Genomic DNA, 26,474 nt, shown 5'->3' with positions numbered 1-26,474 from the left:
GTTTTGCAAATTCACTGTGTGCTTCACCCATACTACTCTATGCACTTAGAAGCAGAATTAGCCGAAAGTGTTTAAGGTTTTCAACAGCAGAGTATAACTGGTGCAAACAGAATTAAGTCATATGCAACGTGTGTGTTTCATATGGTAAAATAATATGGTTTTGATAAGTTAGTGTATAGTTTTTACAAGAGTGGTTCATTTTGCAAAGGAGCTAAGGTGTTTTGCTAATTGGGTTTGTGATTGTGCTATTCGTGTGTTGGATTTTGCTAAACAAAACAAAACAATCAAAATTGTGTTTATTGTATTGTAAAAAACTGTATTAGGTGGACACCAATCCCCCCCACTACCCATGAACCCAAATTGTGGTACTGCACCCAAAGGTGGCGCTATTTAAAAAAAAAAATATGAACTAGCCTTATTTCTCCTTACCAGATTGACCTGGACTCAAAGTTCATTAATCAGGTTAATCTCTAAAATCGGATGCATCTTTTACACCCCGGTCTTCTGCTCTATCAATGTTTACTTTTCCCACAATTTTATAGAAGAGCCAAACGTCCACAGTCTCAAACCATTTTGCCTATATGACCATTTTGTTATTGTATAACTACCATACGGCTATCATTAGGTGGATACCATTAACAGTGCAAATTTTCAGATCTGTGCTCTTTTAAGAAAGCCCTTAATTCTCTTGTGAAATGTGTGCTTGGAGTTTCCTTAATGTTGTGTGCTTATCAAAAGACATTTTCACCATCTGTATAAGCGAGGCTTCATGCAGTTCAGGAATGTCAGTGGCTCAACGGGATAATGCCTTGTACTGTTGATCCTTAGGTTGAGAGTTTGAATCCTGATTAGAGCATTATGAACAAGCTGAATATGACAATCTGTCTGCACTAATTTAAGAAACATAGCATTGAACAGCACCTGAAATTCATCAGGCAATCAACATTCTGACTCATTCCAAAAATCTGACTGCCAAGACACAGAAGGGCATTAGGGGAACTTCTTCGTTAACCTTCTACCGTGCTTCTAAGAAAGCCCCTTATTCACTTAAATATTTGTCCTATTTATATATCTTCCATTAATGTGTTCTTGACTTTTAATTTTGCTCGGACCCCGTTAGTCACCGCTTGCGGTTATATTCAATACTTGTATTCACATAATAATTTAAAAGGCTTGTATGTCGGACGGCCCAATCGCGCCCCCCCCCCCCCACTGGAGGAAGGGACCCCCACTCTACGGTCCAACAAGTTGTCTGTCCTGACATCTGGGGGCTCGGGGCAGGGGGGGGTCATAAACATATGGCCTGCTAAGCCCTATGAGACTGCAAATGTTATTAATATACTAACATACATAATATACTGTTGGTTATACAAATAAAATCGAATTGTATTGAATTTAATTCTCAGAAGCGAGCGTACGCCTGGTCACATGACCTAAGATCCTGTGTGTTTATACAGGAATGCCAATCAGGGTCCTCCTGGGAGCATTAGTCTGAAACGGGACGTGCCGCGCCCACGTGGTCGTTCCCAGGACGCAGTGCTGAGTCAGGTCTTCGGCCTGCCGGTCTGACCTGCTCTGAGCCAGTTTCCTGCCTGCTCTATTTGATCAGCTGGGTGGTTTCACCGCTGGGTCGGTGCTCAGCATGATATACATGAAGGTCACGCTGGATTATTGGGGTGACCGTTGATTGAGGGATTATGGAACACTGCAATTTCAGTCAGCTGATCGAATGCAAAATAGATTCTCAAGTCATTTTAACATGAGATATCCTTAGATCTTCAATAACACAAGTCATTTTGTTTGATATATGTTTAATAATGGTGGATTACAATGTTGATTTTTGATGACAATGATAGTTCTTCTGCCATGTCTACCTGTTGAAAAGATAAGAAGAGCATTACATAAATAAAACACACACATATACACAGACACACACACACACACGCACGCATGTGCACCCACACACACACACACAAACACAAACACACATGCACACGCACTCAAGCACACACACACACACACACACACACACACACACACACACACACACACACACACACTTACCATATGGTGTGTTCAAATCTATTTGTAGATTGTGCTGCCTGAAGAGATAAAGAAGATAATGTATGTTGTTAAAGAGGGACAGATATAGACAAAACTATTATGTTTCAGATGATACATTTTTATATATTTATATACGTATATATATAATATTTAATATACATTAATGAAAAGGATAGATAGATAGAGAGAGAGAGAGAGAGAGAGAGAGAGAGAGAGAGAGAGAGAGAGAGAGAGAGAGAGAGAGAGAGAGAGAGAGAGAGAGAGAGAGAGAGAGAGAGAGAGAGAGAGAGAGAGAGAGAGAGAGAGATAGATAGATAGATAGATAGATAGATAGATAGATAGATAGATAGATAGATAGATAGATAGATAGATAGATAGATAGATAGATAGATAGATAGATAGATAGATAGATAGCAAGAGAGACGGAGAGAGAGACAAACAGGTAGATCTAGCGGCACTCACTGCAGCGGTAGAGGAGGTTGATCCTGCTGATGTCCTGGGTGCTCATCTGCGTGGCCCTCCCGATGACAGCGTTGTTGTCTGGGATGGGCAGGATGGTGGGCTGCCTGTTCCTGGAGAAAGCAAACCTGCCACACAAACTAACAGTGAGAAACTCCACTGATCTTATATCTGTTACTAATGCTGATGAACCGCCATGGTGTGGATTATAATTGATGCATTCCATTCCTCCTACATACACCACTAACATGGAGATCTGTCTCATCTTGAACAACATCATGTCGATTAAATGAATGGCTCACCTCCCATAGTGCATCACAGAGTTATAGTCGTAGGGGGTCCCCAGATTATTGGTCTGGATCTTCCGGAAGTTGGACTCTTGTCCTGGAGAAGGAGGATGAGCCAAGTTTAGTTTATTTATGCATGTAAATCCTTTCATTTAACTGATTTCACTGTTCAACAGGTGCATCGTTACACCTTGAACAGATCCAAATCCTACCTCGTGTAAACACTGTACTTTTTTATTAATTATTATTTCGATTGTATTATTGCTACTCAGAGCTGATCCATCAAACATTGAATAATAATATTTATAATATAAATAATTATAATACATAAAAAACTAATAGAACTGTAAACCAATAATGTGAAGTGTGCGTCCACTTCTCCCACCCGGCTCTACGTTCTCCAGAAGGATGCGGACGTTCCTGTCGCGGTCGGAGCGCTGCTGCTCGTGGTTGAAGCCCAGGGCGTGCAGCAGCTCGTGCTGGATGACGGACTGGAAGACACACCCCTGGCGGCTGAGTGACACCACCTGGGCCCGCCCCCGGCGCCCCACGAAGGAAAAGCACCTGTGAGGAAGGAAGAGGTTCTGTACTCCGTCCATTACGACCATAGAGGTCAGGACAGATGGACAGACAACCTGATGCCATCACTGGTGTCACAATCAACTCTTTGAATCCCATCATCCATGCATGAAGCTGTGTCCATACCCTGAGCGGGACTGGATGTTCACAAAGTCTCTCTGGCGGTCTAAGGGGATGAAGCGGATGCAGGTGGAATTGGCGAACGATGCAAGCGCTTGCATGATGGTGTTCCGTTCTCTCGCCGCTTGATGGGAAACATTTCACGATAAGTGACAGTTCAGATTATGCAGAAAGTCCAGTTTGTCATAAACCTAACCCAAAAAGATCACTTGTCGATCGCTGCAATTCAGTTTGGAATAAATCAATCAACCGTGCCTTGATTTGGAAAAGGAAACTTCAGCATAACTAAATAAAACGTTAAAATATGAAATCATGTAATACACTGACTATAACTTCCCATGATGCAGAGGGCCGGATCAGCAGGGAGACTCACAGTACTGATTACTGATGCGGAACGGGACGTAGACCTTCCCGTCGGTGGCCCGGGGCCACAGGCAGCCCCTCGCCGTGCACGGGTCCGCGTTATTCAGCTCAGGGTCCACCGCGATGTCCCCGAACATCACCAGGGGGTCGCTCCGGCCCTTCCCTGCCAGTAGAGAGGTGGAGGACAGAGAGGTCATTCTGTTGTATTGTGAAATATTAAAGCCCTAAAGTATAATGAAGAGACAACCTGTCAAAGTTCATCACAACACATGCTCCTGACAAAAACACATTCAAGGACAGGTATCCTGAGTCTTTAAATGTGTTTTCACATAAGTCAAGTAAATCCTAAAACTGCTACTCATGAAGTGCTTCCTTATCATACCAACGTTAATGTTGGCCCTCTCGAGCAGCGAGGAGACAGAGAAGTCTTCATCCTTCACCAAGTCGCCTGAGAAAGAAGAAATGTTTTACATGCAACAACCTTCACGGAACTACAGTAATGTTCCGCATTTCAATTCAAACAAACACCAAACATACCTGCATTGTCAGCACTGCTTTCATTTGAAGTCTGCAAGAAGTCCCAAAGTCAGCAGAGTAAACACAGAGTAGAGTCCTAGTATCCTTATAGTACATAAGACTTAATCATTGCAGTTCACGCCATTGAAGCTCACCTTTATGACAAAGCTCTGGATGGAGCAGAAGGTCCCAAAGAGCAGAGCGATCAGGAGACGGAGGTGCATGGTGCTGCTGGAGTGAGCTGAGATGGTCTCTGAACGCTCCACCAGGGATGGAGAGATTTATAGGATCGCCCACGCATTGATCTCCTAATAAGGCACAATGCCTGAGTAACACATGACGGTAAGGTTGTGGTTTTTGTATCGTGACAACAAAGCCAAATGGAGAAATGAAAGGACACCCTCACTCTGGCTTCATGAAGAAAGAGGTGATGCATTATGAATCAAGTCAGTCTGGTAGACATGTGAGGCGTTTCTGTAGTGAGAGTAGAAAAGGACACCAAAATGAAACAACAGAAATAATAATCATTATAAAGTGCATGCTCATGTCCAAGCAGAAGAGGCTTTCCTCACATCGACATGCCAACACTTCAAACAAAGAAGTGCAGATGCAACACCCCGCCAAGTTCCCCAATGTCGGCTAAAATGCAGCAACATGTTTACAAGTAATTTGCCCACACTCTGCTGAAACAGCTGGTTAGGACATCTGATTGTGAGCCACATCATGGATACAATTATGTCCTTCTATAGTCAATTTGGACGAATCCTAAACATTTATTGTAAGAATGCAAACTGTGTCGATATAAACTATTGCAGTTTATTTATTTCAACCATTTACTTAGGGTGAATCCCGTTTCTTTGCTCCAAGCAAAATCTCAGGCCTACCCCGCGCTGTAACGGATTCACGCGCAGTGCAGCCGTGTCCCAAAAGCCATTTTAAAGATGAACTGAACTGAAATAATCAACATCGATAACGTGTTAGTTATGACCATTCTAAAAAAAATTACACAAAAAAAGAGCTGTACAAACGCTGTAGTAGGCTACCTACATATTCAAGGCGCTGGAGGAGATAGTTGTTTAACCTTTTAGGTTGAGTGGAAATACTTTTTAATGTACAGTTAGTAATTAAATTGACCAAGGGTCAATTTATTTAAAGCTACAAAAATAATACAAAAAAAACCTGTAACTTTCAACGCAACACTACGCCTCGTGCCCACTGCACCGTCAGTCAAAGGACTCAGAAGGCGTGGCTGACGGATGGGGGAGGTTTCCAGGGTCGTCAGAGCCCGAGTAGTGTCACAGTGCTTAAATTTGCATACGTGATCTGATTGGTTGATGGATCCGTTGCTGAAAGTTGAAAATTGTTCAACTTTTTGACGGAGCTCACGGATCCACAATGCATTGCGCTTCCGTCCCCATTCAAAGTCAATGGGGATCAGTCGGACGGAGGTAGTGGGCACGAGGCGTAACGTGACGAACGAGGCGTCCACATGAATCCCGCGTCGTAGCACGAAACCGCATAGGTCCGGTTTTATTTGAAACTACCCTGGGACCATGGATCTATTAAAGAACATGGTTTATTATCTGCCTAATAACATGGTTATTAAAGTGGACGGGACCTGAAAAACATGTTAGATGCATTTTGGGAGATACACCCGCGGTCGCGGATGAGCATAGATGCGAGGCGGATTCACGAGTGTCACATTTACTTTAGGTGGATGTTGGAGGTTTACTTTCTGCAGGATGTTGATGGATATTGCACAGATACATCTTACTATGAAACTACTTCTTCGAGTTTAACTTCCTCTGCATCAGCAATCGGCTAGTCGGCGAACATCAGGGTGAGTAGAAAGGGATATTTGTTGAACTTCTGTTTATAGACCCGCCATGGTTTAATTAGCAGCTTGGAAACATAGTTCTGTGATATCGTCAGAGTAATAGTTTATAGGCCTACACTTTATGGTCTGAGTGCTAGCTTGTGGAGATTGACATGACCGGGGCTATTGGAGGGTTAGTCCGTTTTAAGGCTGCCGGTTTCCTATTCAAGGGTAGCCTGTGGAAATGTATGATTACCCCAGCTGCCTTGGCCCTATATAATTCATTAATGCAGCCAAGGGGAATCCAAAAGATGATCCTCCTGTAGACCTGGTTGTTTGTTTTTCCGTAGCCATTTCAGCGAGCCTCAGAGTCTGACTCATTACCAGCTATGGCTGCTTGAGCCACAGAGTAGGAGTAGGTTACCATGCCAGTGACGTAGCTGATTGTTGAAATCCAACATGGCAGCGCCCAGTAACACTTTCACCGTACAAATTAATCCCTTTTAGCAAGTTCAGCCACTTTTTGTTATTGTATCAATGAGAAGGCAGACAATACATCTGTCATATCAACTAAACTTCAAATTTCAGTTCAGTTCATCTTTAAGGTAGGGTAAGGGGTAAGGGGAGAGCTAACATCCCCTCAAAATTGAGATTTTTCGATGGGCACAATATACAGTCCCTCCAGAAAAACGCGATTATGCGATCGCTTAATTCAACGCATAATCAGTCTGCATATTCATGCGGGGGCGCATTTTTTAAAAAATGCCGCACTTTCACTGTATAAATTGCAGATTTCCGAGAAAAAAACTGCCATTTCCCCCTGTTGCCCTGGGAACGTTATGGAGTGACGTAATTGTAGAACGATATGCAACGCTCATACGCATTGTCACAGGTGAGCCACCGTACCAAGCGAGAAGGTATGTGCGCATACGTGCTGGTACGGACATGGGGTAAATATAGTTTGTGGCCACCCAACAGATGCCTGTTAAGTTGATGAACCCTGTGAATGTTAAATAAACATCCTGAAAGATACAAAGGAATATTATTGATCACATCTTAAAACATGGTGTCAGACGTATCGGACCTACCGCATCCAAAGACGGAGGAGCGTTAATACAAGTGGACCTTGTGTTTCAGCTACGGTGACTGAGTGAGTGCTAACGTTTGCAGCAGAATGGCAGAGGGATTCCGCAAACTAGACCCACTGGGGTTTGACGGCAACGTCGCAGAAAACTGGAGGATATTTGAACAGGAATACAACATATTTGTTGCGGCAGCATGTACAGACAAGCCTCCACGTACACAAGCCTTTATCCTGCTGAACCTGGCGGGCTTAGAAGCCATAGAACGCAAACATTCTTTTGTATATGCTCCCGCTGTTGTGGATGATGACGGAGTGGAGACTACTCCTGCCGAATCGAGAGAGGACCCCGAGTGCCTGAATAAAAAATTCTGTGAGCTTTGCAACCCGCAAACCAACGTCACTATGGAAAGACACATGTGTTTCACCAGGAACCAAAGACAAGGTGAGACTGTGGAAGCCTATGTGATTTAAGGAATAGACATGCAGATTTGGAAATCTACAAGACGAGCTGGTTAAGGACAGACTTGTCACAGGCGTACACAATGACAGTGTAAGGAAGATCTTACTCTGCAACAGCGAGCTAACTCTAATAAAAGTAATTGAAATTTGTCAAATTCACGAAATAACAAAACAGCGCACCAAGACTCTTGCTGCACCAAAACAAAACACAACGAATGTGGACACCGTACGTTTCAAGACAAAGCAGTCACAGCAACGCCCATTTGAACAAAAGATAAACACTGTAAGTGAAAGCTCACAGCCAAACGTCACCTGCCGCAACTGTGGAAATAAATATGACCCAGACAAGGGAAAGTGCCCTGCATTTGGCCAGCAGTGCCACAAGTGCAACAAGTAGAACCATTTCAAACAATGTTGCAGATCAACACAGAGCTCCCACAAGTACAGGCAAGAGAGAGCAGTCAATGTGGTTGATACTGCCCAAGGCTCAAGCAGCAGTGACGAGTCATACTATGTGGATGGACTTTCCATAGCCACTGACGTGGTTGACACAGGGGAAGAAAAAGAGGAAATTTTCTGCACAGTCTATGTCAATGGAAAGCCCTTGGAACTCAAAGTAGATACTGAGGCGAAATGTAATGTGCTGTCAAGCGACGCCTTGACATAAGTGAGACACAAAGAGAGATAGGACACCTCAAGGAGGACGAGGCTTGTCGCATATGGAGGAGATGAAATCCCTTCAGCCGGCTCAGTATATCTATCCTGCCTGTCAGCATGTCAGCCATATGACTTAGGCTTCCAGGTAGTGGAGCGAGATGTGCAGCCACTGCTTGGCATGCGAGACAGCGTTCGCATGGGCCTAGTCACATTAAGTAAGGAAGTACACCAACTTCGTTTGAAGGAAGAGCCTAGTTTTTCACACAAGGTCTTCAAGGACTATGCTGACCTCTTCATAGATGATGTGGGCACGCTCCCTATTACCTACAAAATGACACTTGACCATGAGGCACAACCGGTGGTCAGGCCGGCACGTCGCTTACCATTCGCAATGCGTGAAAAGGTCAAGGCAGAACTGGACAGGATGATAAGCTTAAGCGTCATAACTCAAGTTTCGGAACCAAGTGAATGGGTCTCAGTCATGGTGGCGACCCACAAGAAGAACTCTGATGACATAAGACTCTGCATCGACCCACGAGACTTAAACAAAGTGCTCAAACGCCCTCATTACCCCATGCGCACTGTGGAGGACATAGCTGCGCAAATGCCCCACTCCACAGTGTTATCTACATTAGACGCTAAGAGCTCATCCTGGCAGATTCCCCTGCACAAGGACTCCTCCAAGCTGATGACATTCAGTACACCATTTGGGAGGTTCAGATTCCTGAGAATGCCATTCGGCATCAGCTCCACCAGCAAAGTGTTTCAACACACGATGGAGCAGATCTTTGCTGGCTACCCGTGTGCGGTAATAGTTGATGACATCATTGTCGGGGGAAATGGCGAAGAAGAACATGATGAGAACCTGAAGAAGATCCTCGATCGAGCACGGGAAGTTAACCTGAGACTTAATCTGCTTAAGGGCAAATTCAGGCAGAGGGAGATCGGCTACATCCGCCACATATTCACAAGCGACGGGCTCAAGCCTGACCCGTCCAAAACAAGAGCAATTGCGGAAATGCCAGCACCAAACAATGTCGCAGCGTTGACGGCGCTTGCTCTGCATCATAAATTACATGGCCCGTTTCATCCCGAACATCAGTGAGGTCTCTGCTCCCTTACATCAGCTGACGCACAAGGACTGTGATTGGTGCTGGTATGAACAACACCAGAATGCTTTTGACACGCTCAAGAGGTCTTTTGCCAGCTCACCAACGCTGAGATACTACGATGTGAAAAAGCCAGTGACGCTCACCTGTGATGCTTCCCAGTATGGCGGCATGTCTACAGGATGGAAGCCCCATCGCCTATGCTTCCCGCTCCTGGACGCCGACCGAGATGCGCTACACGCAAATTGAAAAGGAACTTCTCGCTGTTCTGTTTGCATGTTCCAAGTTCAAAGACTACATCTATGGCAAGCACATCCAGATTGAGACTGACCACCAACCGTTGGTCACTATTTTGTCGAAACCCCTACACACGGCCCCGGCAAGGCTAGAGCGTATGATGCTGGGACTGCAGAGATACACCTTTCAGCTGATCTACAAGAAGGGAAAGCATATGTACCTGGCAGACACGTTGTCTCGTGCTCCAATGAAAACAACGGAACAGCACAGCAATGAGGAGGCTAATTTTGAGGTGATGACTATCCAACACATCTCCTCCTCACGTCTCGAGGAGCTCAGAGAACACACAGCAGAGGACAAAGACCTGCAGGCACAAGCCAACCTGCCAACAAGCGTACGCCAGTACTTTGCATACGTGATACGTGAGTATTTTTTTTTTTCACGATTGAAGATGGTGTCATCATGAAGGGACCCAAGGCGGTCATACCACAATCCCTACAGCGTGAGTACATTGCAATTCTGCACAGAGGCCACCCCAGCACAGAAGCAACAAAACGCAGGGCTGGATATATTGTGTTCTGGCCCTCCATGTCCAAAGACATTGAGAGAGAGACTCTATCGTGCTCCGTCTGCAACAGCACAAAACCACATCAACGGAAGGAACCACTCAAACTTCCCGGATCTGCCATGGTCGACAGTGGCCACAGACATTTTCGAATGGAATGGCCAGCACTACTTAGTGCTGGTAGATTCATATTCAGGATGGTTTGAGATAGACCTGCTACATGACATGACTTCCACCACTGTCATAACAAAGTTAAAGCGGCATTTCTCAGTTCACGGATGCCCCCACCTGCTTCTTTCGGACAACGGCGCTCAGTACATGAGCCAGCGGTTTAAGGACTTTGCTTCCACATGGGACTTTGTCCACCGCAACAGCAGCCCAGAATTCCAGCAGTCTAATGGCCTGGCAGAGAAGGCTGTCAGCAGCACAAAGAAGCTACTAGAAAAGTCCAGACGTGATGGAACGGACGCTTTTCTGAACCTGCTCAACATCCGGAACATTCCGCGTGGCGCGACACTTGGCTAGCCAGCCAATAGACTGATGTAAAGGAAAACGCGCACCACGCTTCCACTCAGCAGGACACTCCTCGCTCCCGCTGTCAAAAGCGGTGATGCTGTCAAAGCACAACTCACCAAAAAGTGGCAGTATCAGAAGGTGCGGTACGACAAGACAAGCCTCTACGCCCACTATCTGAAGGTCAAGTCGTACGGATGCAGACTCAGCGTGGACATGACCGTCTGGTGACAGTGAACCGGATCTGCAAGGAACCGAGTTCCTACATTTTGGAATCAGGCGACTACAGGAGGAACCGGAGGCACCTCCTGCCTGTCCTGGAGACACCGCCGCCGCCAGCACATCGGGTGGACAACGGCGACCAGGCTGCAGTCACGCGGCTGACCGGTGAGGCGTCACAGGATGGGGCTCCTACATCTCCGGTCAGAGCCCGAGACGTCATCAGCGATGGCGAGATGGTGCAAGGGCCGGCGCCACCCCTCCAGCAGCATGCCGGAGATCTATACGTCACACGAGCGGGACGCGTATGCAAGCCCAACCGCAAGTACCTGCAATAAGCACTGCAAGGCCTATGGGCTGTTTTTTATTTTCTATGGACTGTTACAGTGGCTTTCCACCGGATTACTATTTTCCTATTGACTGTTACAGTGGTTTTCTACCGGACGGTTTATTCTGTATAGGGCCAGCTGTTGGACTGCTGTTTATCGTTCTTCAGATGTTCTCTTTTTTTTTTGTTTCTGGAAAGGAAAAAAGGAAAGGAAGGACACACTTGTACAGCATGCAGTGCAGGTATTGCACTGCATGCTGTATCTACCTGTATATTGTTGACTCATAAACAGGCAGGGTTTGTTGTCCCCACCAATTGTGCCTTGCCAAGAGTTCAGGACACTACCTCTGTGTTTTATTATTCAAGTTGTTCTATGGGCATAGAAACTAAAGAGCGAGGATGTAGAACGATATGCAATGCTCATACGCATTGTCACAGGTGAGCCACCGTACCAAGCGAGAAGGAATGTGCTCATGCGTGCTGGTACGGACGTGGCGGAAACATAGTTTGTGGCCATCCAACACATGCCTGTTAAGTTGATGAACCCTGTGAATGTTAAATAAACATCCTGAAATATACAAAGGACTATTATTGAAAACATCTTAAACAGTAATTATGCGACGTGAACGTCATCGCAAACCCCGCGACGAAGGCAAGATGAAGCGGTCTCATTTGCCAACAAAGATAAGTGCAAAAGACCGTGCAGAGCAGTTTCCCGGATTGTTACACGACAGTGGGGGCAAATTATTTTGCACTCCGTGCAACTGCGTGTTGGACCACAGGCGGAAGTCGACGCAGGAAAACCACTTTGCCGCCGCCAAACACATAGACATCTTATAGCATAGACGGAGCATTGGCTGCTGGGACGCGAGAAATACGGCCGCCATCTTGGAGTGGTCAACCGGGAGCAGCAACAGCAGCAGAAACAGGATGCCGGGCTGTTGTTCAGCGTATTCCTGCTCAAATCGGCGGACCATCCACAATAGGAATCGGGGGATTACTTTTCACAAGTAAGATTTAACATTACCGTACTATTGGTATAATTGGTATTGAATAATAAAACACGCCAAACCATGTGGCCTTTATCATAGCTACACGTATGACGAAAAAACGCATGGAAATCAGTGGTATTCAGTGAGGTATGATTAATTAAATGCGCTGACAGTTCATTGCTCCAGCCAAACGGATTACACTGAGTGGAGCGGATGACCACTCCAAGATGGCGGGCCCGCGTCTCGTCAGCGCCAGTAGGCGGTAGCATTCGATGCTCCGTCTATCATATAAGATGTCTATGGCCAAACATGCAAGGATGGTTAAAGCTGCAGCGGATGCAGCCAAGAAGCAGCTCACCTACACCGAGGCGTCAACTTCCAAAACAGTTGCTAGGGCTTAAAGAATCAAGGTCAGTAGCCTACAAGATTAAAGCTTGAAAAGGTGAATAGTTAATAGTTAAATTGAAAACAGAATGAAAGATGATTGATTTTGCCATGAAATAATTATGTTTTATTTGCAGAAACACTTCTTTTCTGTGAAAGGTTTACTGTAAATGATTCAGTTTTAAACTGCAGTTTTCTGTAGGTTACACAGGACTGTGTGCGTGTGTGTGTGTGTGCGTGTGTGCAGTATGAGGCGTGTGCCAAATACTTTCAAGGGTTTGACTTACCACACACCACGAAGACACAGATCCTCAGCACAGTTGGTCAGGCATATGAAAACGCTGAAGAAAAGCTCACCAAGTACATGTCACATGGGCAACCGGCCATTGAGTTTCCTCAGGAGGTCAGGGTGTTTGACCCTCGCCTCTGCCTTTCCAGGTTTCACTGAAGTGCAGAGTGATGAATTTGATTCCAGCTTCAAAACTCATGGTCCAGCAGCACTCAGAGCTGCACCATCCGGCGTGGTGGATTTGGATGTGTTTTGGGATGGCGTGCAGGAGAGACTTCCTGGGCTGAGTTCCTTGGCAAAACGGTACAAAGATGCTGTCTCAAACTCAGCTGATGCTGAACGCAGTAACAGCATCTACAAACTAGTGTTGTCTAACCGAAGAATATCAACTACCAACCAAAACCTCAAAGCCTTGGTCTTCCTTTGCCACAAGCAACGAGTCTGCAGTGGAGCATTTGAGAGGGAGGAGATGGTGGAGGGGGAGGAGATGGAGGAGGAGATGGAGGAGATGGACCATGAGGGAGAGGGGATGGAGGATGAGGAATGATTGGCTAGCGTTAGAGGCTACGCAGTTAGTTTTCATTTTCACAGTGGACTGTTGTAGTTTCATTCAATGAGTTGATGCAACTTTACAGTTGTAAGATTGCACTTTTTTGTTTCTCTTTTGAAAAGCTACCTCTGTAAAACAGGATAATATTTTTTTGTATATTTTATTTATTCATTTTTACAGAAGTTGGAGCAGATTCTTTTTGTAAAGCTCCAGAAGTTGTACTCAATGTTTTGTAAGTTTGAGCCATGTTTTAAGGTCTCAAATAAAACAAGATGAGAACTTAAATATTCCCAGCACTTTCTGTGATGTAGTATGCTTGTTTCTCATAGAAAGTAATAATAAATGACTCTTTACATTAAGGGAGTAGCCTAGTGAGAACAAGGTGTTGGGGGAATCACTTTTTTCCCCTCTTTTTCATCAAACCGCAATTTTCGCAAGTTCCCGCATGTTTTGCAAGTTCCCACATTTTTCGCAAGTTCCCGAATTTTTTCGCAAGTTCCCAAATTCCCAAAGTTCCCACAACGTGCTGCATAATCAAGGATTTTTGGCCGCATAAATCACAAAAAAACACCACATTTTCTGGAGGGACTGGTTAGTGTTCATATTATCATTTATAGAAAGTAGTTGATAACTATACCCCATTTGGAGGAGTTGAGAGGACTTCCCTTTCCGGTCTAGAACCGTGAGTTGTGGGGGCCGTGTGTGTGTGTGTGTGTGTGTGTGTGTGTGTGTGTGTGTGTGTGTGTGTGTGTGTGTGTGTGTGTGTGTGTGTGTGTGTGTGTGTGTGTGTGTGTGTGTGTGTGTGTGTGTGTGTGTGTGTGTGTGTGTGTGTGCTACATTTATATTTGTCTTTAAGAAGGTCTCATATCTGCAGATTTTATTTTATTTTATTAAAGGATCCCCATTAGCTTATGCCATAGCAGTTTGCTAATCTTCCTGGGGTTCATACATAAAATCCACATTACAAGTAATACTATTAAGTGTATTAAAATACAGTTCATACACACACAACTATAATAACAGTATACATAATACATCACAAAAGTTCAGCAATTATTAATACAGTATAATAAATAACTAAAACAGTACAGTTTAAACTAGAATACTTGATATTAATCCTAGACAACATGAATGAAAGCATACATTGTTCCTACAAAAAGCAGCGTCCATATAACCACTAAGAAAAGTGCACCTTTATTCTCCTTTTGAAGGATATTTAGCTTTTTTCTTGACGGATATCTTGAGGCAATTCATTCCAAATTTTACTTGCTCTGTAAAGCACTGTTCTTTTCCGAAAATTGGTTTTTGGATGAGCTTGCACAATATCACCATTGCTAGCCTTTCTTGTATTGTGTTTATGCACAGTATTACAAAGAACAATTTGCTCTTTCAATAACTCAGGTCTGTGTGTCCGCAATGTGTTGCCAAGAAATGTCACTGTGCTTGAGGCAAGCCTATTTTCAACACTAAGCCATGATAAACTAGACTGCATCTTACGAATGCTAGTTCTTGACGAGCAACCAAGAACAAGCCTAGCAGCCCTGTTCTGGGCAACTTGTAGTTTTAATAGTACTGTTTTTGTGGCTGAGGCCCATACCACTGAACAGTAGTCCAGGTGGGATAGTATTAAAGATCGACACACTTGTTCAAGAATATGAGATGGTACATATGGTTCACATCGTCTAGTCATATGAATGCCAACACCCATTTTTCTAATGACGTTATCAATTTGTTTTGACCATGTCAGATGGTTATCAATGACCATGCCAAGTAATTGTACCTTCTCCACTTGTTCAATTGGTACTTTGTCCACATACAAGTCTAATTTTGGCCTAGCAGACAACCTGTGTCTAGACCCAAAAATAATGCCCTTTGTTTTAGATATGTTTAAGACCAGCTTGTTTGATGTAATCCAATCATGCACAGTTTCTAGTTCTTGTGATAAAACTTGATTGAGTTCATTATGAGTGTTAGCTGCATAATACATTGTAGAATCATCAGCATACATCACAATACTAGCATTTTTTACAGCGGAAGACAAGTCATTAGTGAAAATAGAAAAGAGGAGAGGTCCCAGACAACTTCCTTGAGGCACACCACAAGTTAAATGGCTGCTACTCTGAGATAAGCTGCCATTGTAATAGACTCTCTGTGTTCTAGAAGAGAGATAGCTCTTAATCAAGGTAACGGCAGTGGGTGTAAACCCATAAGAGATACGTTTTTTAATCAACAGCTCATGATCGATAACATCGAAAGCAGCGCTGAAGTCTAGCATAACTGCAGCCACTACCTTTGAGTCGTCAATTTCCCTTAACCAATCATCGGTCATCTGTGTTAGGGCAGTGCTAGTTGAATGTCCATGTCTGTATGCATGTTGGTATTTGGTGGTTAGACCGTTTGAGGTGAAATATTCCTGAATCTGAACATAAAGAATCTTTTCCATAAATTTACTCAGTACAGGAAGAATGCTTACAGGACGACTGTTGGGTCCACTGAAAGTTGATCTACTATCCTTGGGCAATGGTATTATTTTACCCTCTTTCCATCGTCCCGGACATTTTCCAGTTAGCAAGCATCTATTCAATATATGGCAAATAGGCCCAGAAATGTGATTGGCAGCTACCTTCACTGTCTAGATTGTCAGTGCCCGCCGAACCATAAGCAGGGAGGGACTCCAACATCTTTCTGACATTTTCAGTGGTAACACATTGAAATTTGAAAGTACATTTCTTATCCTTCATTATTTCATTGGTTATTAAGTTTAAAGTATTGGAGTTAGTGCAGCACATATTCTGCCTTATGTTTTTAACTTTATTTGTAAAAAAGTCATTAAAATAATTAGCAATATCAAGTGGCTTTGTAAGAAACACACCATTGGCTTCTACAAAAGAAGCGCACCCATTTTTCTTCCTTCCCATAATTTCATTTAGAGTATTCCAAAGTTGTTTGCCATCATTTCTAGAATCACTTATTCTTAGCTTATAATATTCCTTCTTCCTACTTTTGTTCACTTTAGTCACAATATTTCGCAATTTACAGTAATTAAGTCTGTCCTCCGATGAACAAGATGTAGCCAACACCCTTTTGGCTTCATCTCTCTGTTTCATTAAGCATTTCATATCTTCATCAATCCAAGGGGCAACTCTAGATTTCACTGTAAACTTTTTCATGGGAGTATGTTTATTTACTATTTTCATAAAAACGTTCATGAATTCATTTAAAGATATCTCTGGGTCATCAGCTTTATACACACCATTCCAATCAATTTTTCCAACATCCACTATGAAATTGTTTTCAATAAATCTCTTGTATGCCCTTTTAAAGGGCCACTATGCAACTTCGGGAATTTCTTCGCTGTTTTCTTGGTTTTGGCACGCACATTTCTCTACACAGCGTCCCCTACAGCTTCGTAGTCGATATTTCACAACACTGTCGTAACAACTCGTTGACGACCCTTCCCCATGCACTTCTACGCGAGCCATGTGCATTTGTTTTCAAAGAAGCCGGCAAATGCGTGGAGCCATGTCCGAAGTAGATGTTCATAAAGTGTAGGCAAGGTTATACATTTTTAAAAGGGTGTATTTGCATTGCAATAAACATAAATCCATCCTTTTTTATAGTTGACGGGGAGAATTTATATCCTAGATTATAATTGTTTTATCTTAGGTTGAACAGAACAATCAGTGTAAGAGGTTTGGCCAACATAATAATCGAAATAAACAAGAACCTGGATTCGGGGATTCAGTCTGTATCTGGGGGACGAGACAGACGAACAGCAAAACACCCATGGAAACAAAAGGTGTTTATATGGTTGCAACCAGGCAAGCTAGAAACATACAGGGCTCACAATCAAAACGGTCGATAAAACAATTTTTACAGGGCTCACAACAAAATGGTTGAGCAAACACATTTGTACAGAGACTATCAACATCAAGAATACCACGAAGACAAAGGCCACCCAAGGGTACTTTCAATTTCAAAAGCAACACGGCCGAGTCGGCGTCTGATTTGCAGTCTTCTTTTTCTTTCAGTTCAAGCTATTCCTGAAAAGCTTGCCCAATGTTTACTCGTGTCTGGCCTCTCTGCCGGTCAGTCTCCCTTTTCTCTTCTTCTGTTCCTCCGACATTGGGTTTCTCTGTCTCTTTTTAGTCGGCTGATCTATGATGAATATAACAATCCCTTTTAGTGACTTGTGATGATATCGAGCCGGTTCCGTGTTTGGGGGTCTGTGCCGTAAAGCAATTCGTTACTTTGCGAGACCCGAGACTCCCGCGAGAGTGGGCGGCGGGTCGCCGGCAGAAACATATTCCTTTTCTCCGCCAAGATGCGCAAGGGTGAGTCGAAACAACGAACAATCGAACAAAAATGTATAATAGAACCATCGCAATGACTCTTAGCCTGTTATATTAAGGTAAATCAAGCCAAAAAAGTTGCATAGTTCCCCTTTCACTCGTGTCTGATCTCTTTTCTGGTCCATTCTTCTTTTGTTCCACCGACGGTCGCCTCTTGGGTCCCTTATCAGTCGATTGATCCATGATGAATGCAACAATTGCCTCGCAACTGGCTGTTTATATCTAGCCGGTGCCATGTTTGGGTGTGTGTCTGTGCCGTAAAGCATTTTCGAAACTACAATCTGACTACATTTTCGAGAATACTTCCGCTGCGTCACATCCGGAATGTCCCGGTCCGAGCAGATCAAGTTGCATATGCGCTTTTTCACTGTAGAGGCGACATGGGAAAATGACACACCCACCAATCGACCCAGAAATGGATGCAGAACCATCAGCATAACTCTCAACCTGCATACTTAATGTAATTTTGGCTAAAAAAGTTGCATAGTGGGCCTTTAAGTATAATTTTAGGACCCATTTTTGGAATCTTTGATTTTCTTACAGTTGCTATCACATTGTGATCACTGAATCCTACTGGTAGAGAAATAGGCTTTGAACAGTGCTCCGGGACATTGGTGTAAATATGATCAATGCATGTTGAAGAAGTGCATCCTACATCATTAGTGACGACTCTATGGAATGGAAACTATTTGTGACAAGTTACAAGCTTTAGAAAGTGATGCTAACTTTTTCCTTAAGGAACAATTGCTAGCTAGCCAATCAATGTTCATGTCCCCAAGTAAGTAAATGTCACTCCTTGAGTCAGCAACTCTATCAATCATATCACATATGCCGCTTTTCCACCGCACATGTAGCTCGACTCGACACGACTCGACACGACACGACTCGACACGGTAGCAGCACGGGTGCTTTTCCACCGCAAATAGTACCTCCTGGACGTGGGCGGGGTCGGCTGCGCGAAAGGGCCGTGACGTATTTGTGTACGCGACGCAAACAACACATACGCAACCCACACATGGACAGAACCCACATAACAACAATGGAGGACATCGATCACATTACTATTATTAGCTGGCATGTTGAAGAAGTTGGAGAAGTGGAACATGTTGGCTGCGGCGCTGCTATGGATGTTACCAGCATGGTTGCCATGTCGCTCTCGTGACTTCGTCACACTCTCTGGCCAATCAGTCGCCGGCCGTCTGCTGACGTCACCTTTTAGCATCGGCTCAGCTCGCTTGGAACCTAGAGCGAGTAGGTACTAGAAAAAGCAGCCACTTCAGGTACCAGATACCATGGTACCGCGGTGGAAACGCAAAAAATGCGAGCTGAGTCGAGTCGTGTCGAGTCGTGTCGAGCTGGTACCATGCAGTGGAAAAGCGGCATTACATCATTAAAATACTGAGCGCTTGCTCCAGGGGGCCTGTAGCAACAGCCAACCAATATTGGTTTCAAGTGAGGTAGGTGTATTTGAACCCACAGTGCTTCTACGTCACTGTACATAAATTCCAGACACAATTTTGAAGGAAGATGACTTTGTATGTAAATAGCAACTCCCCCTCCATATCTGTCTCTGTCCTTTCTGAATAAGGAGTATCCCTCTAATGATACTGCTGGGTCCAGAATGAAGGAGTCTAGATGAGTCTCGGTCAATGCAAGTATATGAATAGTGTTTGCTTGCACTAGGCTGTTCAATTCATGAATCTTGTTTCGAACACTACACACATTCACGTGAGCAATCGCCAAGCCTTTATTAGGAAGTTTTAAAGAGTTCAAGTTCATGATATTAACTGGAATCTTAAATGAGACTTACAGTCACGGTGACTATCCTTGTTTGGGTTACGAACCCCCAGACTTGTCTGCCTTCCCCCCTTTACTTCCATCTCCTTTGCTTGGGAATCGGGATGCAGGATGGATTATGAGTTTATCGTAACGGAGGAATGCAATTTCCCCTCGCTCCCGTGCGGCTTTCATAGCTGGTATGAGTTCCTTGCGTTTTAGCCGAACAGCATCCGAATAGTCCTCGTTAATGTACACATTTGTCCCTTTTAGGCACTTTGCTTTCTCCATGACTCTGACTTTGTCCTTGTATCTAAAAAATCTAGCAACTATTGGCCTGGCTCTCACTCCCGTTGATTTCCCAGTCCGATGTACGCGCTCAAACTCCATGTTAGTAAGCTTGAGCTTCTCATCAAAGATCTCCCGCACCTTCTTTTCTGATTCAGCCCAGTTCTCATTTTCAGACTCAGGAATCCCATCAATCACAATGTTATTTCGTCGTGACTGACTGTCCAAGCAGTCAATTTTAGGCAGGAATGAAGTAATGTTTGTCGCAACGACAGAGAGATCTGAGTCAATTTCAGAGAGTTTTGTGGTTGACTTCCTCTCCTTAGCAAGGAGTACATCCACGTCTTTTTGCGTGCAGTGCAGGCTTTCCCGCAATTCACTTATTTCCTTCATCATTGTATCCAATCTCTTGTTGTTTGCCTCAGTCACGATTGTCAAAAAGTTCTTAAAGTTACTCTCTTGCTGCTCCATCAGCTCTCTATAAAACAGTTTCTGTTGCTCCAGCAATTCATGCACCTGGTCTACGGTCACAAAGTCCTCATCTCCCCCTTTCTTCCCGTTCCTTCGCGACATGGTACCTGTTGATAGCCTGTAGCCTATCCGGCCCGATGGTAGCTGCTAGCCGGGCTGAGGAGCCTGGATCCGGCCTGCTGGTGGCTGCTGGCTAGTAGCCAGGAGCTAAAGCTGGTAGTAGCAGGTAGCTGGAGGTAGCGGTGAGTCGGTGTTGGGGTGTAACGGAATACATGTACCGGCATTACGTATTCAGAATACAAATAATAGCTAACTGTATTCTGTTACAGTTACAATTTAAATAGTTGGTATTTAGAATACAGTTACATTGTTGAAATCAATGGATTACATGACGATACTTCTGTTTCAGCAGTTTTTTCGTGCTTTCACACCAACAGCATTTAGTGCACAGTAAACAAGTTTGGTCCCCTTGGTTCGGTACTTTTGCGTTGGTGTGAATGCAACCACCTCCCTTCGATGTGAACCAAATCAGCCGACCGAGACCTCCTGGACCAGATACCCCCTGTTCTTGTCTCCGTTCCTTGATGGGGTGCACCCAAACCCTTCGTCTTCTCCTTGCCCGCCTACGGCGCCGTGCAGATCCTGAGAGGCACCGCCAATATTTCAATTCGCCAATAGGAAGTGTGCAATGGCAGAACCGTATGGTGTAGCCTAGTCATGATGACCTATAATTTAGTTATTATCCCTCTCTGGTATAAATACTCTTTTGCATATATATATATATATATATATATATATATATATATATATATATATATATACTGTATATATATCCCGCGGGATAAATACAGTGATGTTATTACTGTGCTGGACTCGGTAGACAGTCTATTTTATTTTAGTGCTCGAGACACTTAATGTTATTTTTCCTTAAATCCAGAGAGACAGTTAATACATGATCTGATACCAGAGAGACAGTTAATACATGACAATGCATTTGCCTGTGTTTTCTTTTACTTATCTATTTTATTGTATGAGAATGTTTCTATGTGAAGCACTTTGAGTCTGCTTCATGTATGAAAAGTGCTATATAAATGAAGTTGCCTTGCCCTAAATAAAAATATATACATTACAAGTAATCTGGTTTCTACCTACATGGTGTGATTATTAGCCATATATTATGTGACTTGATTTCGTCTATTTCCCATTATGGTTAAAGTTTCGGATACTTAGTCCACCATTGTTGATTTCTCACCTGAAGAGCCAATCTCCAGAGCTATGGCTCGCCAGGCAATGTCCTTTTTGGAGTTTTCTTTGTAATTACGGGAACTTTGGTCATACAATTCGACCTGGGATGCAAGAACCAGCTTTTAAAAAGCGCTATTTCAGGGGCGGTGACGCTAGGGAATAGAACGTTGGCGTGAAGCCTAGTTGGGCGGCGCGACGTGCTGCCGCGTGGCCAGTCAGCACCAGTGTGGGCTAGTACATCCGGAATAATGGGGGCAGACTTTTTGACGCGCCGCTTCGGCGCCGGTGTGTTTAGGCCTCCAGGGAGTCTCTCTGTGGGAGTCCCTCGAGGAAGACCAGGGAAGCCACCCTGATTGTAGCTATGTGTCGTACATCACTCATCGTCAGGATTTCCACTCATAGACGACGCCACCATAGATCCTCTTCTCGGCGCAGCAACCCATCCAATCTGTGCCATCCACCGACCCTTGCCTACACTGACCTTGAAGTGATGGGAGGACTTTGGAACTGTCAATCAGCGGTCAAGAAGGCAAACTCCATTTCGGCCTACGCGTCTCTCATGACCACTCCACTTCAATTCAATTTTATTTGTATAGCCCTTAATCACCATTACAGTCTCAAAGGGCAGGCCAAAACAGGCAAAATATTGATGACACCCCCCTTTACCCAAGCCCCCACAAGGGCAAGAAAAAACTCCCTTGAAATTAGCAAGGAAGAAATCTTGAGAAGAAACGCATAGTAGGTGATCCCTTCTTCCAGGGATGGTCAGGAGTGCAGTGGGTGCCATAACTGACATACAGGTAAATAAATGCACATCATATTAAAATGGTGATGTGGTGCTGGCCGAGTCCAGGCATCCAGTCCAGTCACAACGACATGCTAGAACAGACAGAATAGTGAATAAGAACGGAAAAGTACATAGTGGGAATGTATACTGTATTAAAGGTTGGGTATGGGATTTGCGAAACGCCAGCAGATTTTTAAAATACACAACTCGAATAGTCTGCTCGGGTTGAAGCCCAGGGCGTGCAGCAGCTCGTGCTGGATGATGGACTGGAAGACACACCCCTGGCGGCTGAGTGACACCACCTGGCCCTGCCCCCGGCGCCCCACGAAGGAAAAGCACCTGTGAGGAAGGAAGAGGTTCTGTACTCCGTCCATTACGACCATAGAGGTCAGGACAGATGGACAGACAACCTGATGCCATCACTGGTGCACAATCAACTCTTTGAATCCCATCATCCATGCATGAAGCTGTGTCTATACCCTGAGAGGTACTGGATGTCCACAAAGTCTCTCTGGCAGTCTAAGGGGATGAAGCGGATGCAGGTGGATCTGGCGAACGACGCCAGGCCTTGAATGATGGTGTTCCGTTCTCTCTCCGCTTGATGGGGAAACATTTCAGGGAACGCAACCTTTCAGTAAATACTGAAGGTTCAGTTTGTATGGTCAGCTCAACAAAACAATCACTGTTCTTTCGCTGCAAAATTTCTGTAGAATATAAATCAATCAACTGTGCCTTCATTTTGAAAAGGAAACTTCAGCATAACTAAATAAAACGTTTAAAATATGAAATCATGTAATACACTGACTATGACTTCCCATGATGCAGAGGGCCGGATCAGCAGGGAGACTCACAGTACTGATTACTGATGCGGAACGGGACGTAGACCTTCCCGTCGGTGGCCCGGGGCCACAGGCAGCCCCTCGCCGTGCACGGGTCCACGTTCTTCAGCTCAGGGTCCACCGCGATGTCCCAGAACATCACCAGGGGGTCGTTCCGGCCCTTCCCTGCCAGTAGAGAGGTGGAGGACAGAGAGGTCATTCTGTTGTATTGTGAAATATTAAAGCCCTAAAGTATAATGAACAGACAACCTGTCAAGGTTCATCACAACACATGCTCCTGACAAAAACACTTGCAGGGATCCTATGTCTTGAAATGGGTTTTACATAATACTACTAATACTGTTACTGATGAAGTGATTTCTCATCATACCAACGTTAATGTTGGCCCTCTCAAGCAGCTAGGAGACAGAGAAGTCTTCATCTTTCACCAAGTCGCCTGAGAAAGAAGAAATGTTTTACGTGCAACACCTTTCATGGGACTACAGTAATGTACCGATAGCATTTCTATTCAAACAAACACCAAACTCACCTGCATTGTCAGCACTGCTGCAAGAAGTCACCAAGTCAACATTGTAAACACATGGTATAGTCCTAGTTAAGGGATCGATAGCTGCTGGACCCAAGAGCAGAAGACAGAGACAGTACAGGGATTGAAGTGAAGGTGATCAGGTTAATTTGGTGTAACCAGGAGTGAGGCAGGAGGCAGGTTGGAGAATGGGGCGCATCAGGCTGGAGGGAGTGAAGCAGGCAGGCTGGAGCACTAGCGGCGCCAGGATTTTGATTGTGGGTGGGCCTCCAGAAAACTGGATGGGCCAGTTAAAATAAGCCAAAAAAAATGCAGTTTCAGCGCTTTTCTGCGGCACTGAGGACAGCGACTCAGTAGCCTACCTGTTCGGCTCTTGTGTCGCTGTCCTCAGCTCAGAGCTAAAGCGGACAAAGACATACACCTTGGCAGTAAGCCTAACTTCATGTATCTCTTTTGAACGTTCAATAAACAAAAAGACTGAAACGGAATTGTAACTTTGGAGGGTCTGTTTCTCTCTCCATTCATTTACCCAGCACGGCGCGCAGGGAATTGTGCACAATTATTTAACTGTTTCTTAAAAATTCAGAATGACAGAAGAACTGTATGGACATGAAATAACAGCAGCATTGAATCTGACACAGCTGCTAAACACAGGAAAACGATCAAAGATTATTTCTCCTGTAGCTTATTTCTTAAGAATAATTAAATGAATAACATATTGAACCATACAAACAACAGCATAACAATCCGAGATAACTGATAAATAATCACAAATGCACACAATTTAATTCAAACTTGCTTGTGGGACTCGGGGCTGACGGCAGGAGGCGGCGGGGTTTCGTGCTGAACACAGCAAGAATTTTTTGATATTCCAGTGAATCAGTCAATTCCCTTTCAAATGAAAGCAGGGACAACAAGTTCAGTCTATCTGTCAACATTGTTGCCCTGGTGCCTGTTTTTATCCGATTGACAGCTGAAAAGAGTCTCTCCACAGTAGGCCTACTTGTCGTCATCATGGGCAACGTGAGGAGGCTGTTCATGTTGGGGAAAATATCACAGGTGCATGCGTCGAGCACTTCTAAGAGTGTTTCTTTTTTTTCGTTCATGGTCTTGTTGGCCTTTGCCTTTCTTTTAAGCTGCTGCACAAAACCAGTGTGCTCTGCGTCTTCCACCGGAATGGAAAAGTGCGCGCAGGCGGGTCGGATGAGAGCACTTGTCACCAAAGGTGTCTGACCGTGGCAAGCAGGCAGCGGCGGCTCTCATAAAGCCGTATGTGTCCTGCTTGAAACGAATGTTCAGCTCCATCATCTGCTTGTCCAGTATGTCATTCTATAATTTAATTTCTGTAGGTCTGAGTTTTGCTGTACAGGTGATGATTTGCCCAGCAGAATCAACGTGCCCAGGCCCACCCGGGCCCAATGGTAGCGCCGCGGGTGGCCTGGAGGTGTAGAAGCAGGCAGGCTGGAGGTTTTTCTCTTTATAAACAAAGAGAACAAAGGTGAGGCATGAGATATCAACAAGAGAACTACTGGAAAGTAGTATATACTGGAGCCAGGTACGAATTGAGTTGATGACCTGATGCAGACCAGGTGTGAGCTGTTAAGAGTGGCAAGCAAAGCCCAGATACAGACAGGGGGTGTGGCCGACAAAGGGGGAGAACACCCCACACACCCCATGACCACAACTGTGGCCATGATAGGACCTCCCCATCAACGGACGCCTCTTGGCGGCCTAGGCTTCTCAGGGGGAGTCAGATGTCCCTGCGAAATCCAGCTCCTGGTGCTGAACAGAGGGAACAGAGATGTCTACCTCCTGAGCGGAGAACAAGGCAGCTGATAGCCCGGGGAGCACTCGAAAGGTGACATGCCAGTAGCTGCACTGGATATCAAGGCCAGTCCAAGCCCCTATTTTCAACCCCTGCAGCAGGGTCAAGTTCCCCGTTTACCCTGAAGCATCCCAGCATCCCGTCCATCCACCTGAGGAGTCCAGCCGGCATCCAAGACGTCCTCCCGAGCAGCCCAGCCGGTCCATCCGTCATCCCAGCCGTCCACCCGAGTGGCTGAGCTAGAGGGTTTCCCTCCCCCGGACCCCTACAAACCCCCCTGTTTGGACTTATATTTTGTTTAGGGATGTCTGGAAGCCATCCCATAGAGAGGGGTACTGTCATGGTTCTGGGTTTGTGTTTCATGTGTTGGTCTTTTATGTTGATTTTTTAGCTTCAGTTTGGTTTCCCATGTCTTGTGATTCTGTGTCTCCGCCCCACACCTGAGTCCCGCCTACTATCCTCGTCATTACCTTGTTCCCTGCCCACCTGAGTCTAGCTATTAGTTTGAGGTTGATTGTTGTCTTGCCCAATGTTCTACCTTGTTCCCTGCCCACCTGTGTCTTTTTAGTCATGTGTATTTAAGTCGTTGCCTTGGTTCAGTTCCTTGCTCAATCATTGTTTCTGTTTCCGCGTGCACCTTGTGTTTCATGTATCCAGAGCTTTGTGTGGCCAATTTGAGACCAGGGCCGACCTGGGATTGGGAGGGGACGTAGCAGGTGAAGCAGGGGGTTGGTGGGAGGACTTGGCCTGAGCACACACAGTGCAGGCTTGGACG

At 44.8% G+C, this 26,474-nt stretch overlaps 2 protein-coding genes across 3 annotated transcripts; both read right to left on the bottom strand.

Moving 5' to 3' along the window:
• Positions 1–1,794: 1,794 nt before the first annotated feature.
• On the bottom strand, positions 1,795–4,688 carry LOC132471620 (hatching enzyme 1.2-like). Of its 2 annotated transcripts, none has more exons than XM_060070810.1 (10): positions 4,544–4,688; positions 4,410–4,440; positions 4,255–4,320; positions 3,883–4,035; positions 3,516–3,633; positions 3,196–3,374; positions 2,826–2,907; positions 2,527–2,651; positions 2,065–2,102; positions 1,795–1,874 (listed from the first exon to the last, which is right to left on the bottom strand). In XM_060070810.1, exons 1-9 carry the CDS (start codon positions 4,610–4,612, stop codon positions 2,083–2,085), a joined length of 843 nt encoding a protein of 280 aa, XP_059926793.1. In that variant the 5' UTR covers positions 4,613–4,688; the 3' UTR covers positions 1,795–1,874; positions 2,065–2,082. The 2 variants fall into 2 exon arrangements, with proteins under 2 accessions (XP_059926793.1, XP_059926794.1); XM_060070811.1 differs by having other exon boundaries at positions 1,795–1,870.
• Positions 4,689–11,223: 6,535 nt separating this feature from the next.
• On the bottom strand, positions 11,224–23,896 carry LOC132472471 (hatching enzyme 1.2-like). The gene is made up of 7 exons (XM_060072076.1): positions 23,878–23,896; positions 23,719–23,784; positions 23,361–23,513; positions 22,989–23,106; positions 22,712–22,848; positions 22,204–22,229; positions 11,224–11,328 (listed from the first exon to the last, which is right to left on the bottom strand). Exons 3-7 carry the CDS (start codon positions 23,485–23,487, stop codon positions 11,224–11,226), a joined length of 513 nt encoding a protein of 170 aa, XP_059928059.1. The 5' UTR covers positions 23,488–23,513; positions 23,719–23,784; positions 23,878–23,896.
• Positions 23,897–26,474: the final 2,578 nt, after the last annotated feature.

This window comes from Gadus macrocephalus, chromosome 14 (genome assembly GCF_031168955.1).
Source record: "Gadus macrocephalus chromosome 14, ASM3116895v1".
In the NCBI taxonomy this organism is placed as follows: Eukaryota; Metazoa; Chordata; class Actinopteri; order Gadiformes; family Gadidae; genus Gadus; species Gadus macrocephalus.
The sequence above is the reverse complement of the archived record's forward strand: the minus strand, read 5'-3'. Positions and strand labels throughout refer to the sequence as shown.

Bases quoted from the DNA above. Each gene is read 5' to 3' on its own strand.
- LOC132471620 (XM_060070810.1), bottom strand. From the start codon at position 4,612: ATGCACCTCCGTCTCCTGATCGCTCTGCTCTTTGGGACCTTCTGCTCC. The intron at 4,441-4,543 runs GTGAGCTTCAAT...GACTTCTTGCAG, and splicing joins TCCAGAGCTTTGTCATAAAG to ACTTCAAATGAAAGCAGTGC. The intron at 4,036-4,254 runs GTATGATAAGGA...CTCTACTGGCAG, and splicing joins GAGGGCCAACATTAACGTTG to GGAAGGGCCGGAGCGACCCC.
- LOC132472471 (XM_060072076.1), bottom strand. From the start codon at position 23,487: ATGTTCTGGGACATCGCGGTGGACCCTGAGCTGAAGAACGTGGACCCG. The intron at 23,107-23,360 runs GTGAGTCTCCCT...TTCCCCATCAAG, and splicing joins CCGCATCAGTAATCAGTACT to CGGAGAGAGAACGGAACACC. The intron at 22,849-22,988 runs GTATAGACACAG...CCTTCCTCACAG, and splicing joins GACATCCAGTACCTCTCAGG to GTGCTTTTCCTTCGTGGGGC.